This window comes from Lagopus muta, chromosome 1, assembly GCF_023343835.1.
Source record: "Lagopus muta isolate bLagMut1 chromosome 1, bLagMut1 primary, whole genome shotgun sequence".
Lineage (NCBI taxonomy): Eukaryota > Metazoa > Chordata > Aves > Galliformes > Phasianidae > Lagopus > Lagopus muta.
In genome coordinates this window covers 114,577,779-114,593,065 of record NC_064433.1, presented here as the reverse complement: position 1 = coordinate 114,593,065, position 15,287 = coordinate 114,577,779, and the positions used below count along the sequence as shown (strand labels likewise).

The 15,287-nt window shown below is 56.0% G+C and overlaps 2 protein-coding genes across 2 annotated transcripts; both read left to right on the top strand.

The window, feature by feature from the left end:
- Positions 1-208: 208 nt before the first annotated feature.
- On the top strand, positions 209-1,856 carry LOC125686120 (maestro heat-like repeat-containing protein family member 2B). Its single transcript, XM_048929783.1, has 4 exons — positions 209-548; positions 1,006-1,158; positions 1,415-1,569; positions 1,724-1,856. Exons 1-4 carry the CDS (start codon positions 252-254, stop codon positions 1,773-1,775), a joined length of 657 nt encoding a protein of 218 aa, XP_048785740.1. The 5' UTR covers positions 209-251; the 3' UTR covers positions 1,776-1,856.
- Positions 1,857-4,202: 2,346 nt separating this feature from the next.
- Positions 4,203-15,130, top strand: LOC125686024 (maestro heat-like repeat-containing protein family member 2B). The gene is made up of 31 exons (XM_048929647.1): positions 4,203-4,279; positions 4,577-4,698; positions 4,850-4,972; positions 5,112-5,277; positions 5,424-5,522; positions 5,679-5,830; positions 6,196-6,339; positions 6,864-6,956; positions 7,228-7,297; positions 7,411-7,524; positions 7,609-7,682; positions 8,016-8,135; positions 8,266-8,373; positions 8,563-8,722; positions 8,848-8,888; positions 9,124-9,265; positions 9,670-9,722; positions 10,021-10,128; positions 10,413-10,532; positions 10,727-10,849; positions 10,985-11,140; positions 11,366-11,488; positions 11,785-11,864; positions 12,277-12,412; positions 12,529-12,621; positions 13,021-13,107; positions 13,285-13,408; positions 13,610-13,719; positions 14,177-14,329; positions 14,586-14,740; positions 14,895-15,130. The coding sequence occupies exons 1-31, from the start codon at positions 4,255-4,257 to the stop codon at positions 14,944-14,946; spliced, it is 3,426 nt and encodes a 1,141-aa protein (XP_048785604.1). The 5' UTR covers positions 4,203-4,254; the 3' UTR covers positions 14,947-15,130.
- Positions 15,131-15,287: the final 157 nt, after the last annotated feature.

Sequence of the window (15,287 nt, the reverse complement as noted above, 5' to 3'; positions counted from 1 at the left end):
GCTCCGCCCAGCTGTGCATGCTGTGTCACCCATGTGTGGGGAAGGCACGGGCAGGAGAAGCTAGGGAGAGCTGGGGCTGCCTACAGCTTTGTTCCTGCCTCTCATCCCTGCAGAGAGGAGGTGCCTGCAAGCACTTTGGCTCCTTGGTGGGATTGCTGGCTCCGCTGACATGTGACCCCATGCCCACATCCCGCCAGTTGGCCGCCACCTGCCTGAGCTCCCTTCTGCGAATCCAAGGTGAGTAGAGCGGGATGCACCAGCCCTGTGCTCTCCTCCGCAGCGCTACCAGAGCCCCACAGGCCGGGCCCTGTGTACAGGAGGGAGAGGCACTGTGCACAGCTCTCTTCTTGTCCCCACCCTGTCCTCTGTCTATCCCCCGTGGAAAGAGGTTCTGTTTTCAGAAGCATGACTTCCATTTTCTCTCCGTGCTCTTTCCAGCCAAGGTGACCAACGGAGTCATTGAGATGGGAGACATTGGGAGCCAGTGTGAGGGGCTGAATGACTGCAGCACCATCGCTCAGCTCCAGACCTCATCCAAAATCGCAAGGGTAAGTGGACCCAAAAAAGAGCGGCAGGATCTCAGTGTGTAGGCTTCTGCACATCCCTCTGCTCCCTCCAGCCTGTCCCACCACTTCCAGAAAGAGCTGCCACCCTGAGACCACTTTTCTCAGCAAGTAGCAGGAGGCGCTGAGCTATGTCTGGCCTTCATGCGCCCAGAGCGAGGAGCTGATTCCATGGTGTGTGTGTGTGTGTGCGTGTGCATGTGCGACTGTGGCTTGTTGGGAGGTAGGCTTTGCATGTAAGCAAACAGCATGGATGGAGAAGCTGAGAGAACGCTCAACCCCCATACATATGAATGGAAGGTATGGACAGCAGGAGCACTGCAATTGCTACCTGACTGACCAGCAAACCGCTGAGCTAAGAATGCCCTCCAGACTGCTTTCTGTTCTGAAGAGCTGCCGCAGAGCAGTGATGAGATCTCTCCTGCTTCTCTTTTCTCTGCAGGTGGTGTGCAGCAACTTCCCCCTGGAACAAACCGTCGACTTCATGACGGCCATCAAGGACACCTTCCGGAAAGCCAGGGGAATGCGTGTGCGTGCAGCTGGGAAGTGGCTGATCACCTTTCTGCAGATGTACGGGAAGGACATCTGTCGGGACGTAAGAGACTTTCTTCCACCTCTCTTGGACTTTTGCTGGCTGCTGCACTACGCCTTGTGCTGTTTGTCTCTTGTGCTAAAGAAGCACAGCCTGAGTGCAGAGCCAGGGCTTGGACAGGGTGGCTGGCATGAAATTTAGGCTCAGGCCTTGGCAGCATGTCAAAGGAGCAGGCACTGCTCATGTGCTGAATGTCCGTGGTTACTCACTGCAGAGTCAAGGATGCAGCAAGTTGCTCTTTCTTCCTTTCTTCTTTCAGGCGCTGATGATCCTCTACATTCTGCGCAGCTGCACATCATCCGCGCAGCAGAGCACGTTCATGCCCTTCCTGTGCCAGGCGGTGGTCATCCTCACCCGCTGTCACAAAGAGGTCATGATTGACAACTTCTCCCGGCTGCCTAAGGCCACAGACAGGTATTGGTACTCCTGCCTTTGCTCTTGCTCTGGTCACACTTGTAGTTTGCTTCTGCCAGAGGGAGCCGGGGAGGAAGCAGCTTTTCTTTTGTCCTCTAAAGCCCATTTGAGGCAAAAATGACTCAGTCACAACTTGAGACTCTCCTTTTTCTAGTGAGACATGGAGGAGAATAAGAGAGTTTTGTCTTCAACGGTGGGGGCGGTAGAAGAGAGAAAAGAGAAGAGGACGAGGAAGAGGACGAGGAAGAGGAAGAGAGAGAAGAGAAGGGGAGGAGAGGGGAGGAGAGGAGAGGGAAGGGGAAGGGAATGAGAGAAGAGGGAAGAGGGAAGAGGGAAGAGGGAAGAAAAGATGAGTTAAAAATTTGTATTATTTATTTGAATAATTAAACACCAAAATCCCAACTATGATGTGAAAAGAGTATTTTTTTTAACCAAGTCTTCATTTTAATAGCTGCTGTCCCTTCTCCATACCTGTTTCAGAATCACAGAGTCACTGAATGTCAGGATTTGGAAGGAACCTCGAAACATCATCTAGTCCAATCCCCCTGCCTTAGCAGGAACACCTAAATTAGGTCACATAGGATCCTGTGCTGGCAGGTTTTGAATGTCTCCAGAGAAGAGCCCACAACCTCTCTGGGCAGCCCATTCCAGTGTTCTGTTACCCTTACCATGAAGAAGTTTTTTCTCCTATTTTTGTGGAACCTCCTGTGTTCCAGCTTGCGCCTTTTACCCCTGCTCCTGTCATTGGGTGTCACTGCAAAGAGCCTGGCTCCATCCTCCTGATGCACATCCTTTGCATATTTATAAACGTGAACGAGGCCACCTCTGTTTCCTCTTCTCCGAGCTAAAGAGACCCAGCTCCCTCATCCCTTTGTGTCATCAGCAAGCCTGCTAACAGTGCACTCTACTCCCTCATCCAAGTCATCGATGAATATACGGAATAGTCCTGGTCCTAGTAGCGACCCTGGAGGGGTACTAGGAACTAGATACAGGCCTCCAACTAGACTTGCTCTGTCCCACTGAGCACAACTCTCTGGCTTGTTTCCTTCAGCTCGTTCACAGTCCACCTCACTACTCAATTGTCCAGACCACCCTTCCTGAGTTTAACTGCAAGGCTGCTGTGGAACACGGTGCCAAACGCTCTATTAAAATCAGGATAGACCACATCCACTGCTTTACCACCGTCTATCCATCTGGTCATGTTTTCATAAAAGGCTGTCAGGTTGGTCAAGCACGACTTCCCCTTGGTGAAGCCATGTGACTGCCCCTCATAACCCTCTTCTCCTTGATATGCCTAGAGGCAGTGCCAAGGACAAGCTTTTCCATCACCTTTCCAGGGATGGAGGTGAGGCTGATCAGTCTATAGTCACCCGGGTCCTCCTTCTTGCCCTTTCTGAAGACTGGAGTGACATTTGTTTTCCTCCAGTCCTCACGCAACCCTCTTATTTCCCACAACTTACCAAAGATAATGGAGAGCAGCTTAGCAATGACATTCTCCAGTTCCCTCCGCACCCATGGGTGCATCCCATCAGGACCCATGCATTTATGGATGTGCGGATTAATTGCTCCTTAACCCAGTCCTCATCAACTGAGGCAAACTCCTCCCCTGATCCTGATTTCCTCTGGGACCTCAGGGTACAGGGCTCCTCAGGACAGCCTCCAGCAGTATAGACAGAGACAGGGAAGACAGGAGGACAATATCTTCTGTCACTGAGGCAGTTGGGGGTGTGTGTGTGTGCACCTGCACGCATGCACACTTGTTTGTGTGAGTGCATGCGCCCAGAGGCAGCAAGGCTCAGACTTGCTCCCAGCTGCCCAGGGCCACGCAGCCCCTTAATGCCAGCATCCGTGCCATCCAGATACAGGCTGCCAGACTTTTGGAGAGAAATCCCGCTTCAACTCAATTGGAAAATAGAGTTCCACACAGGAAAGCTGTAATCTATCTTGAAGCCTCTTCACGTTCTCAGCTACAAAGTTGTCACCACCATGAGCTATGCCTTTTCACCAGCAATGAACAAGAGTTTGCACGCCATGCTGCACCTGTAACAATCTGCACCAGCGGAGCTGACCTACTCTTGCTGTTGCCACTGCCCCCCACCTCACTGTGCTCACATCCACTGCTTGGTCTCTTTCAATGCTCCCTGTGCTTCGATGAATGTCAGTGGGTGACATTTCTTCCACGTGGAGGAGTTCAGTGACACACCTCTGCTTCATCTGCACTTCCACGTCAGATCCATTGAGTCAGACTACCCCTCTGCTCCCGTCGGTCACACGGCAATAACACACCATGGAATACTGGTGGGAAAGTTCAACTCCTACTGCCACACCACCAGCATTGGAGGGCCTTACTTTCAGAGCAGCCCTCAGAAATTGCATCAGATAATAGAATAAGTAACAAAACTTTTTTTAAATTTTATTGTATTAATTAGTTTAGTTTTAGTTTTAGTTTTTCTTGTTTAATGAAGAGATCAGACTTTAGATTGCAGCTCTGCATGTGCCATTTGAAAACAGGTCCCCAGCCCAGGGCATGTCATGCTTTGTGAGGTGACACTCCTTGCTGTGATGTCACAGTTGTGGCTTTCACCCCTGTGGCAGCGGTGGGAGCGGTGGCTCAGTCCGCTTGTGGGACGCGCAGGAAGTGAACCCAGAGAGAGCGTTGTGTCTGTCTGGAGGCATCCTGCTGTGATGGAGCGGCTGAGAGCCCTTCGAGGTGAGGTCCCTCCACCTCTCTGGACACCGTGGTGCTGCCCGAGCACGTGTGTGCCTCCAATGCCTGTTCAGCACGTGCCAGCAGCACTGTCCTTGCTCTGCTGCAGCCACCCACAGTGGTTTCCCCAGTACCCCAGCCAGGGGAAGGCTCTCTCCCCTCTCCCCACCAACCACGCATGTGCCAGCGCAGCCCACCCCGCGCTGTGGGGCTGGAGGAGCGTTCCTCCCAGAGCTGGCTGCATGCTCGGCCCTGGCTCCAAGCAACACCAGCGACCGCTGCTCTGCTCTTTCCTTCCAGGTCTCTTTGCCTGTGTGGGCTGCATGCCCAGTTGTATACGTCGCAGGGAGAGAGGCAGGGTGGAAAGCCCTGTCCCTGTCTGTGCCGTGACTTTACTGCTGCAGCGCCTGCAAGACCAGGAGGTGAGCTGGGGACGTCCAACCATCGGTCCTTGCCCTGGTGCTGGTCCCGTGGGTGCCAGGCCCCGGCAGCACATCGGCATAGCGATGGGTGGCAGCGGGCGGCTCCCCGGGAACAAGGGCAAAGCGAAACGTGACCTATCCCTGTCCCCAGGGTGATCGAGAGCAGGCGTACTGCGAGCTGGAGCACGTCCTGGGGGAAGAGGACAGCCGCCCGCCATGCGGAGTGGTGAACCGGCTGCTGGCTGAGGTGTCCCAGGACCTGATAGCAGCCCAGGTGAGGGGTCACTCCCGAAGGCAAAGGGAGCTGCCTGCCCGTGCTGCTGTTCTGCTGGCGGATGGCGCTGGCTTAGCCCTTCCAAGGGAAGGCCTTGGGCAGCCTCCTGTGCCGTGTGTCACCAGTGACTCTTTTTCAGGGCGTGACGGACAGCGTGAGGATGGCTGCCAGCAATGTCCTGGTGGCTCTGGCCCGGACTCACTTCTCCTTGGTGATGGCTGAGCTCCAGGGCCACCTGAAGGCCACACGGGAGATGTGCAAGGAGTTTGTGCTCGTCACCCTGAGCAAACTCTTCAGCATCTATGGTAGAGTGCCCTCAGCCTCCTGACAACCGGGCAAAGGGGTCTCACCCCTTGCTCGTGATCTGCGTAGAGCTGGGGGATGCAGGGCTGCAGCCCCTCCTCTCTCACTGCTGGGTCTCTGACCGTGCCCCTCTCCTTCCTCTCTGCAGCTCCACAGTGCATCTCCTTTGTGTGGCTGATGCTGGCCGGCCTGTGCAGTGTGGTGGGCCATGTGAGGAGCGGCCAGACCCTGCGCATTGCTTGTGCTGGTGAGTGCCGGCCCCAAAGCAGGGAGGCTTGGGACAGCCCTTGCACCTTGCCCTGCTGCAGACTCTCACAGGCTCCCTTTTCTTTCTCTCTCTCTCTCCTTTTTTTTTTTTTTTTTTTAATTGATTATTCATTTTTTTGTTTTGTTTTATTTTCAGTTGTGAAACAATGGTTGGAAGGAGTCAAGGTTCACTTGCACTCCAGAAAGCAATGCCCTTGGCCTGCCGCAGAGAAAGAGCAGATCTATCAGAATCTTTACCAGCTCTTCTGCTCTGTGCTGAGCAACTGGCAGGACTGCAAGGAGGAAGAGGTGAGCACTGCTGCATTCCCAGCCTGGGATGGTGATGGGGACATCAGTGTCGGCAGCTCTGTCTGTGCCCAGCAGGCTGAGAGCAGAGGGGTGATGAAAGGGAGAGGGCTGGCTCTGCAAAGTGCTCTGAACTGGATTTGTTCTCAGGGCTGGATCTCTCTACCAGGGAACAGCCGCGTGCCACAGCACTGTGGCAGGGAGAGCCGGGGATGAGGGTGTGGGGAAAACCTGCCTGCCCAGGGAGAGCAAGCCCATCTCCTGCTGGGCACGGGGGAATGGGGAAGGGAAAGGGAAAGAGAAAGGCCTCTCTGTAGGAAGGGCAAACCTTCAGTCTTTGATGCTGGGCCTCTGCCATCCCTCTCCAGGACAAACGGGCTGTCCTTGGGGCTGTGACTGCCATGTTGACCGTCCTCCTGCAAGAGGAGCAGCAGCAAAAGCACGTCTGGGAGCAGGTCCTCTGGCTCGTGCACCAGTATCAGGAGGCCCAAGACACCTGCACGGTGACCAAGGTGAGATGTTGTGCAGGGATCAGTGTGGAGCCCATGCAAGTGCCATGAGGGGTCAACGGGATGCAGGGAGAAGGCTGGGAGCCCTTGGAGGAAGAAGGAACAAATGTCCAAGGGAGGTCTGAGGCTTCCTGAGTTCTTCAGTGAAGGAAGGAATAACCCAGACAGGAGCCAGAAGGAAGCCAGGAGTCACTAGGGCCCATCCTGGGAATGGAAGGCTTTACCATCACCACCACCATGGGACTCTGTGTGCCTGAGGAGCTGTGTGCTGACAGCCAGGGGACCACATCCAGTTGTATCTGATGGGGAAGAAGAGGGCTGCTGGGTGGGAAATGCCTGCAAACGATGCCCAAACAGGGCTCGGTTGAGAGCAGAGAGACTTTCTTCATGCTGCCGGGAGGAGGGGACAAAACAGAATACCTGTGCGGGAGCTTCTCCCAACAGAAAAACCACTGGGAATCAGTTTCTCCTCTCCCAAGTGGCTAGATGTGGCTTCAGCACTTTCTTCCTCTCCCGGTCTCTTGCAGAGCCTCAATATCTTCCTGGAGGCCTTAGCGGGAGTTCAGTCCATCATCCCAGAGGACAAGTTTCTGGCCATCACCAGTGCCGTGTTCTACCAGGTAAGGGGAGCCTACCCTTGCGCCCACAGCAGTTTCCCTCTTGACTAAGTCTCAGGAGGACTGTGGAGCTCCGAGCCTATGATGGCTGCTCAGCCTTAGCTCCTGCATGCCTGTGGCTGCTGCAGAGCCATGCATGTGCCCCCGGAGCAGGCTGTGTTTTGTCTGCATCTCCTCTTCCCAAGAGTGCCAAGGGAGACGAGAGCTGGTAGCTCAGTTTCTTTCCCATACTCAGTGCTGATGCAATTTTCTCAAATGGACCTTGTTCCCACAGCTCTCTGACGACACCAAACAGCACAGCGAGGCTGACAGAGCAGAGCTGACCCACTGCATCCTGCTGCAGGGTAAGCAGAGGAGATATGACGATGCTTGGCAGTGCCCTGTCCAAAACCTCTCTCGCAAGCCTCAGGAATGCGTGCGAGTTTCTTGATAACAGTGTGGCATTTCCTCCCTGCAGCACGAATCTGCCCAGAGGAAACGGTCCTGTTTCTGCAGTTGCAGCTGGGCAGTCAGAGGAAGGCCAGTTGTGTGGCAGCCCTGGGTCTGTTTGGCGCTCTGGCTCGCTCTGATGGTCAGTACCGTGGGTTGGACTTCCAGGGATCCCTTTTGTCATATGGGTTGTGCCTCCATGCATGCTTCTGTGCATCTCTTGTAGAGCCTGTCATGACAGAGAAGCTGTCCCAGGTTGTGGAGGCTGTGCAGTGTCTGTGCAGTGACCCCAGTACCCAGGTGAGCTGACGTGGGAAAGGAAAGCACTGCTGGGGTGGAGATGCTGATGCCAACAAGGGCGGGGCTTGGGAGATCAGGGAGGTGCTGGAGCATGGACAACGTGGTTGCGATGGCTCCTGTGGTTAGAGAGCAGGCAGCGTGGAGTGGTCAGGTCCCTGTGCTGTGCATGGAAAGCACACAGCCTGATGCTAAGGCCTGGCCTCCACCTCAGGAGCCAAGGCTTCTCCTCTGCTCTGTTGTCTCTGCTCATGCCCAAAGGGCAGCCCCAATGAGCAGGTGGCTTCCCTTTGCCTTCTGAGCAGGAAAATCACACCCACAATTGACTCCTGGCAGGTGAGGAGGGCTGTGCTGCACTTCATCAGGGATGTGCTCAGCGCTAACGCCTGGAGCTGCTCAGCCTGGGATGTGGTGGGGCACATCTTCAGTGAGTTCAGCCGCACCACAGGAAGAAGGGTAAGGACAGTGGGCAGCATCTTCCTTTGGAAGACCAGTGCTGCTCAGAGGCTGGCACAGAAGCACTGAGCCTCATGAGAGGTCCCTGAGAACTGAGAGTAATCGGCATTTCAACACCACTGTTGTGCAGGCAGCCGGAGACCTTTCTGCCCAGGAAGCCCAGGAAGAGGGAGCTCTCCAAGAGCTGTGTATGGACATCCTGGGGTCACTGGATGTCTCCGCGAGAGGGATCTCCAAAGTAAGTCACACTCTGCCCTGCTGCCACTCGGTGCCTTCGCACCACGTGCTCCTTGTCCTCTTCCAACACCCTACGCCTCTCCTCCAACGTGCTCTGATGCACACAAGACTCAGGGAAACTCACAGAATCCTCTTCATCTCTGAGCGGAGGCAGGAATGCTGACATGCTCAACCGCCTCGTTCCCTACAGCTCCTGTGGCCAAGGCTGCTGCTGTACGTGGTGCCAGCCCAGTACACCGGCATGCTGATCCCGGTCTCCCGCTGCATCCGAGCCCTGGCTGAGAGAGGGGAGCTGACGGTGCGGGACATGGAAGAACTGGATCCCCACTTCCTCAGCTCCATGTTTCAAGGTAGGAGCAGAAACTCCCCCTGTGAGCTCTGTTGACCCACGTTGGCACCCAGAAGGGACAGCAGAGGTGTGTACGGCAGGGCATGGCGTGTCTGCATCTCACTCAGCACTTCTTTCTCCCTGCAGGCCCACTGCTGACTCCCCAGATACTGCTGGCACGTCTGCTGGTGAGTACATGCTCCAGAGGCCAGTGCCACGATACGCAAGGAGGAAGCAGCAAGGGCAAGCGTGCCAGTGCCCGCCTCAGCCCTGGGGATGCTGTTCTCTACCCAGGCTTGCAGCACCAGGGGCAAAGCTGCTGGCTGCTCCTTGCCCTCCAGGGAGAGCCAGGCTGCTTCCCTCCTGGAGGAAGCCACTTCTCTTGCTGCACAAGTGACCCAGTTTCTCCTCGCTCTTGCTCAGGTGGTGGCAGGGAGCCCTGTTGCAGGCAGCGAACTCCAAGCCGCTGCCTTGCTTCTCATGCAAAACCTCCACAGCAAGATCCACAGAGCTGTGGAGCCTGTGTGGGCTGCTGAGATCCCTCTGCTGCTGCAGTGCCTCGAAGGTAAAGTGCTGGTGGGGAGGGAGGGACGGAGGCATGGAAGGAGGGGAGTGAAAATGCAGCTCTGCAGCGTGGCAGAGGGGAAGTGTTGTCTGTGCCCCAGCGCTTGCTCTGCTGCTGTTCCCATTCGAGGGAGACAGCACTGATGTTGGCAGACCTTTCCCCCCGGGGATCTGTCCGTTCCAGGGCACGGGTGGGCTCTTCAAGTCCCCTGAGACAGCCCTCTTGGAGCCATCAGTTCTGTGCTCCTGTTGGGACAGTGTCTGTGGGGAGGGACAGGTCATTGTGGAGGGGGTGCAGGTCCCGGCTTGGCAGTGCCGAGTGCCCAGGCCAAGCCGGGTTTGCAGCAGCTCTTTTTCTGTGGCTTGATCCCAAGCAAAGGTTTTTTGCTTCTTGTTGCTGTGCAGGGAAAGATGAGAGCTTCACAGACTCTGCAGAGTGGGAGCCCCGTCTGCTAAAGGTACAGCATTGCAGGAAGGCATGGTGCAGAGAAGTGCTTGCCTGCCTCGAGGAGACCCGCTCCCATACAAGCCACCAGGAACAGCCTCTCAAAAGCTGCTGTGGTGTGGCTGCACGTCTTTGTGGCGCTGCCTCTTCCTCTTTGTCCCAAGCCCAAGGGGGGTCCTAGGAAAAGAGTGGCAGGCGGCTTTAATGGAGGGAATGCTGGGGGGAGCTGATCCCCAGAAGGCTGCAGCGACTTGGGAATTTGGGAAGAGATAAAGGGAGAGGGATCATTGGCTTTTCCTGTTCTCCAACAGTTTGTGAGGGCATCACTGGACATCATGGAGGACGAGGCCTGGACCATGGCCCTGAGCTGTGAGCTGAGCCAGCAGCTGAGCAGCTCTGCCAGCAGCTCTGGAGAAAAGGTAGGTCTCCCCCGGCTCTCCCCAGCGGTGCAGCTGCAGGTGCCCAACTGGGGCTGGGGCTGAGGCTGAGGCTGGTGCTCTGCCCACACGGGCTGCTCACGCTGCTTCCCCAGCCCGTGCCCCCCAGCGGGCCTTTGCCTGCAAACTGCTTGGGGGCTGGCTACAGCTCGGCCCTGCAGCTGCTCTCAGCGACTCCCAGGGAGCGTGGGTCCTTCCCACTTGTCCCTCTGCCAGCAGGTCAGGCTGCTGCCACATCCCAGCTTATTCCTTCCCTTCCCACGCAGACCTTCCTGTACAAGGCTCTGGGGACCGTTCTGGGAGCTTGTAAGGAAGTCCTCCATGTGCAAGAGAAGCTGCTGCAGCACCTGGAGGGGGCAAATGCAGAGGAGCCATCTGAGGCCCAGGTGAGCTCTCCTCCCAGATTCTACCAGCATCCCCGCTCTGTCCCTGGGGCAGAGGGCTTCTCCTGGCCCTGCTCCAGGCCTTTCCATCTCCTCCCCGCTGCTGCTTCCCTCAAGTGAGGACCAGCCCGGCCACTGTGGCTGGCCGCGCCGATGGGTTCAGGCCTGCGCCAACTGCCCCTCGTTCTTTTGTGCAGGGAATGATCTCTCTTGTCAGCCATGCTGCTGACAGCAACTTCCACACAGTCCTGGACACACTCACCGTGTTTGCGTCCAGGCTGTGCAAAGGCCGCAATGGGAGGATTTCCAGGCGCAAGAAGGTAAAGTGCTACGGGTTTCCATCTTGGCATTCTTCTGCCTTATTTTCACAGCAGCTCCTGCCCTGGGAGCCCAGGTGCACCGCAGGGCACTGGGGGCTGCTGAGCGAGTGTCTCAAGGCATTTCTCCCCTCACAGATGGAGCTGGACAGCACGAGAGCTCAGGCTACACGCAGCGCTCTCATCCTCGCCCATGGCAGCTTGGCACTGCGAGCCTCCAAGGAGCAGCTGCTCGCCCGCCTGGAGGGAGACATTGTGGGCAACATCCTGCTGCTGTACAGCTGCAGCTGCCAGGTGAGAGTTCACAGCGTGCCAGGGTGTCAGAGCGCCCAGCTGCAGCCCCTCCACGTGGGGGGATGTCCATTTCAATGGGCCTTCTCTTTCCAAAGGTCCCTCACAGAACGGTTTGTGCCCAGACGAAGATCCAAGCCCTTCCCTTAGCATTGCCCCCACGTGTCCCCCTTGCAGCCACTGACCCTTCCCACAGTTCTAAGAATGTTCTTCTCTCTTGGGCCCCAGGACTTGCAGAACAAGCTCGCACTGGTGCAGAGCATCACTGACTTCAGCTCTGCCGTCCATGCTGTGGGTGGCTCCGCCTTCCTTAACCCCTCCTTGAAGGGCAAGCTGCTGGAGATCCTGATGGTGAGTGCCTAGAGACAGGGCTCTCTGCAGAGGAGTTCCGGGCCGTGCCACGAGGCTCCCATCCCTGGAGCCATGCAGGTCTCCCTCAGCCACACGTCTCCAGCTGGCAGGGACCCTGGGTGCTGGGCAGTGGGCTAGGTCCACCAGCTGTGGAGCTGCTGCATCCTGCAGTGCCTCGGTGGGAAATGTGGGAGTGATGGGGCCGGTGTGTGGCAGCTGTGTCTGTCTCTGCGCCGGGCAGAAGAGCTCTCGCATGCCCCTTACCCACTTTGACAATGTTTCTCTGGTACTTGCAGGACTTGCTGAAGAAGTATTACTTGGGCACCCGTGTATCCCCAGTGCCCCTCAAGGTGGTTCTGGCCCTGGAGCAGCTGAGGTAAGGACTGGAGCCTCTGGGGTTGCCAGGCAGGATGGTGGTCCCCCTTTAGGATAGCTTCGGAAGGCCTGGAGGGGGTAGGGGGTGAGGAGCCACATCTACAGGAGAGAAGGCTGGGCTGTTGTGCCCAGCTAAGCTGAGGTTCTGGGCAGGGAGAAAGGCCCTGGTGCTCCTGTCCCCAGGCAGCCAAGAGAAGGGACACCTGGGGTCTCCTTCCCTTCAGAGAGGGAGGTTGTTCACTGCTGCCAGGGAGGAGGCGAGTGCTGATGGAACTGAATACAGCGCTCAGCAGCACAGACTGGGGGTGTTGGCTTTGCAGCTTTTGATCAGGAGAATCTCAGATGTTGTCTGAAGCACTCTGGAGAGCACTAGTAAAGACTCTTTCTGCTTTCTCTCCCTTTTCTCCTGTCAGCAAGCTGAAGCCTTCTGTAGGAAGCAAGGACATGAGTGAAATGCTGACTCTGTGCTGCAGGAATATTGTGACGCACCCTTCAGCGAGGATGATGCTGAAGATCAAGAAGTCACGGCAAGCAGCACAGTACCTGCAGGTAACCTGCCGCAATTTTCCCAGCCACCTCTCACTCGGAGCCCTTTCTCAGCACACACGACCTGTGCTCTGACACCAGCCATGATGACACACCTCAATCCCCTCTTCTACTTTCAGCTTCAGCAAACATCACTGAAAGCTCTTGGCCAGCTCATGGTGGTCCTACTCAAGACAGAGCCCACCCTCAGCTTCTTCCAGAACATAGTCCACGTGAGTACTGGTGGGGAAAGGGAGAAAGCATGGTGCCTTTTGGTAGCAGGGACAGAGATCCGGGGACTGAGAGGACGATGAGAGGGGGAGAAATCTCCTGCAGACGTGCCAGCTCACTGCGAGCTCAGAAATGGGCAGAGAAATGGGCCCTGCATGAGAAAAGGCAGGAGCCAGCCCCTGGCAGGCCGCAGCTGAGGAAAGGCTCCTGGATTAGGAGGCAGGAGTGTCTGCAGAGAGAGCAGGCAGCAGTGCCGCTGCTCAGTGAGGCCATGTGGAGCCACAGGGCAAGCCCTGAGGGAACGTGTCAGGAAAGGAGGGACAGGGAGAAGGAGAAGGGTGGCAGGAAGGGAAAGAAAAGATGTCCGTAGTGAGACGGATGCTCTGCCCCAGGTCCTGCAGAGATCATTGACATCAGACAACATGTGGGAGCGCAAGAGGGCCCTGCAGACCTGCTCCCAGCTGCTGGCTGCTTGTGAAGAGCTTCAAGTGAGTAAAGAGCCCCCTCGCATGCCCCCTGCTCCCTCCCCAGTGTTCCTGAGCTGGAAGGCAAGCTCCGCCCAGCTGTGCATGCTGTGTCACCCATGTGTGGGGAAGGCACGGGCAGGAGAAGCTAGGGAGAGCTGGGGCTGCCTACAGCTTTGTTCCTGCCTCTCATCCCTGCAGAGAGGAGGTGCCTGCAAGCACTTTGGCTCCTTGGTGGGATTGCTGGCTCCACTGACGTGTGACCCCATGCCCACATCCCGCCAGTTGGCCGCCACTTGCCTGAGCTCCCTTCTGCGAATCCAAGGTGAGTAGAGCGGGATGCACCAGCCCTGTGCTCTCCTCCGCAGCGCTACCAGAGCCCCACAGGCCGGGCCCTGTGTACAGGAGGGAGATGTACTGTGCACAGCTCTCTTCTTGTCCCCACCCTGTCCTCTGTCTATCCCCCGTGGAAGGAGGTTCTGTTTTCAGAAGCATGACTTCCATTTTCTCTCCGTGCTCTTTCCAGCCAAGGTGACCAACGGAGTCATTGAGATGGGAGACATTGGGAGCCAGTGTGAGGGGCTGAATGACTGCAGCACCATCGCTCAGCTCCAGACCTCATCCAAAATCGCAAGGGTAAGTGGACCCAAAAAAGAGCGGCAGGATCTCAGTGTGTAGGCTTCTGCACATCCCTCTGCTCCCTCCAGCCTGTCCCACCACTTCCAGAAAGAGCTGCCACCCTGAGACCGCTTTTCTCAGCAAGTAGCAGGAGGCGCTGAGCTATGTCTGGCCTTCAGGCGCCCAGAGCGAGGAGCTGATTCCATGGTGTGTGTGTGTGTGTGCGTGTGCATGTGCGACTGTGGCTTGTTGGGAGGTAGGCTTTGCATGTAAGCAAACAGCATGGATGGAGAAGCTGAGAGAACGCTCAACCCCCATACATATGAATGGAAGGTATGGACAGCAGGAGCACTGCAATTGCTACCTGACTGACCAGCAAACCGCTGAGCTAAGAACGCCCTCCAGACTGCTTTCTGTTCTGAAGAGCTGCCGCAGAGCAGTGATGAGATCTCTCCTGCTTCTCTTTTCTCTGCAGGTGGTGTGCAGCAACTTCCCCCTGGAACAAACCGTCGACTTCATGACGGCCATCAAGGACACCTTCCGGAAAGCCAGGGGAATGCGTGTGCGTGCAGCTGGGAAGTGGCTGATCACCTTTCTGCAGATGTACGGGAAGGACATCTGTCGGGACGTAAGAGACTTTCTTCCACCTCTCTTGGACTTTTGCTGGCTGCTGCACTACGCCTTGTGCTGTTTGTCTCTTGTGCTAAAGAAGCACAGCCTGAGTGCAGAGCCAGGGCTTGGACAGGGTGGCTGGCATGAAATTTAGGCTCAGGCCTTGGCAGCATGTCAAAGGAGCAGGCACTGCTCATGTGCTGAATGTCCGTGGTTACTCACTGCAGAGTCAAGGATGCAGCAAGTTGCTCTTTCTTCCTTTCTTCTTTCAGGCGCTGATGATCCTCTACATTCTGCGCAGCTGCACATCATCCGCGCAGCAGAGCACGTTCATGCCCTTCCTGTGCCAGGCGGTGGTCATCCTCACCCGCTGTCACAAAGAGGTCATGATTGACAACTTCTCCCGGCTGCCTAAGGCCACAGACAGGTATTGGTACTCCTGCCTTTGCTCTTGCTCTGGTCACACTTGTAGTTTGCTTCTGCCAGAGGGAGCCGGGGAGGAAGCAGCTTTTCTTTTGTCCTCTAAAGCCCATTTGAGGCAAAAATGACTCAGTCACAACTTGAGACTCTCCTTTTTCTAGTGAGACATGGAGGAGAATAAGAGAGTTTTGTCTTCAACGGTGGGGGCGGTAGAAGAGAGAAAAGAGAAGAGGACGAGGAAGAGGACGAGGAAGAGGAAGAGAGAGAAGAGAAGGGGAGGAGAGGGGAGGAGAGGAGAGGGAAGGGGAAGGGAATGAGAGAAGAGAGAAGAGGGAAGAGGGAAGAGGGAAGAAAAGATGAGTTAAAAATTTGTATTATTTATTTGAATAATTAAACACCAAAATCCCAACTATGATGTGAAAAGAGTATTTTTTTTAACCAAGTCTTCATTTTAATAGCTGCTGTCCCTTCTCCATACCTGTTTCAGAATCACAGAGTCACTGAATGTCAGGATTTGGAAGGAACCTCGAAACATCATCTAGTCCAATCCCCCT

What these genes read in the sequence shown, in the direction of transcription:
- LOC125686120 (XM_048929783.1), top strand. Translation starts at nt 252, where the DNA reads ATGCACCAGCCCTGTGCTCTCCTCCGCAGCGCTACCAGAGCCCCACAG. An exon ending in CCTCATCCAAAATCGCAAGG is followed by an intron (nt 549 to 1,005) that starts GTAAGTGGACCC and finishes TTTTCTCTGCAG; the next exon opens with GTGGTGTGCAGCAACTTCCC. An exon ending in CTGCCTAAGGCCACAGACAG is followed by an intron (nt 1,570 to 1,723) that starts GTATTGGTACTC and finishes TCCTTTTTCTAG; the next exon opens with TGAGACATGGAGGAGAATAA.
- LOC125686024 (XM_048929647.1), top strand. Translation starts at nt 4,255, where the DNA reads ATGGAGCGGCTGAGAGCCCTTCGAG. An exon ending in AGGACCTGATAGCAGCCCAG is followed by an intron (nt 4,973 to 5,111) that starts GTGAGGGGTCAC and finishes ACTCTTTTTCAG; the next exon opens with GGCGTGACGGACAGCGTGAG. An exon ending in CTGCCTAAGGCCACAGACAG is followed by an intron (nt 14,741 to 14,894) that starts GTATTGGTACTC and finishes TCCTTTTTCTAG; the next exon opens with TGAGACATGGAGGAGAATAA.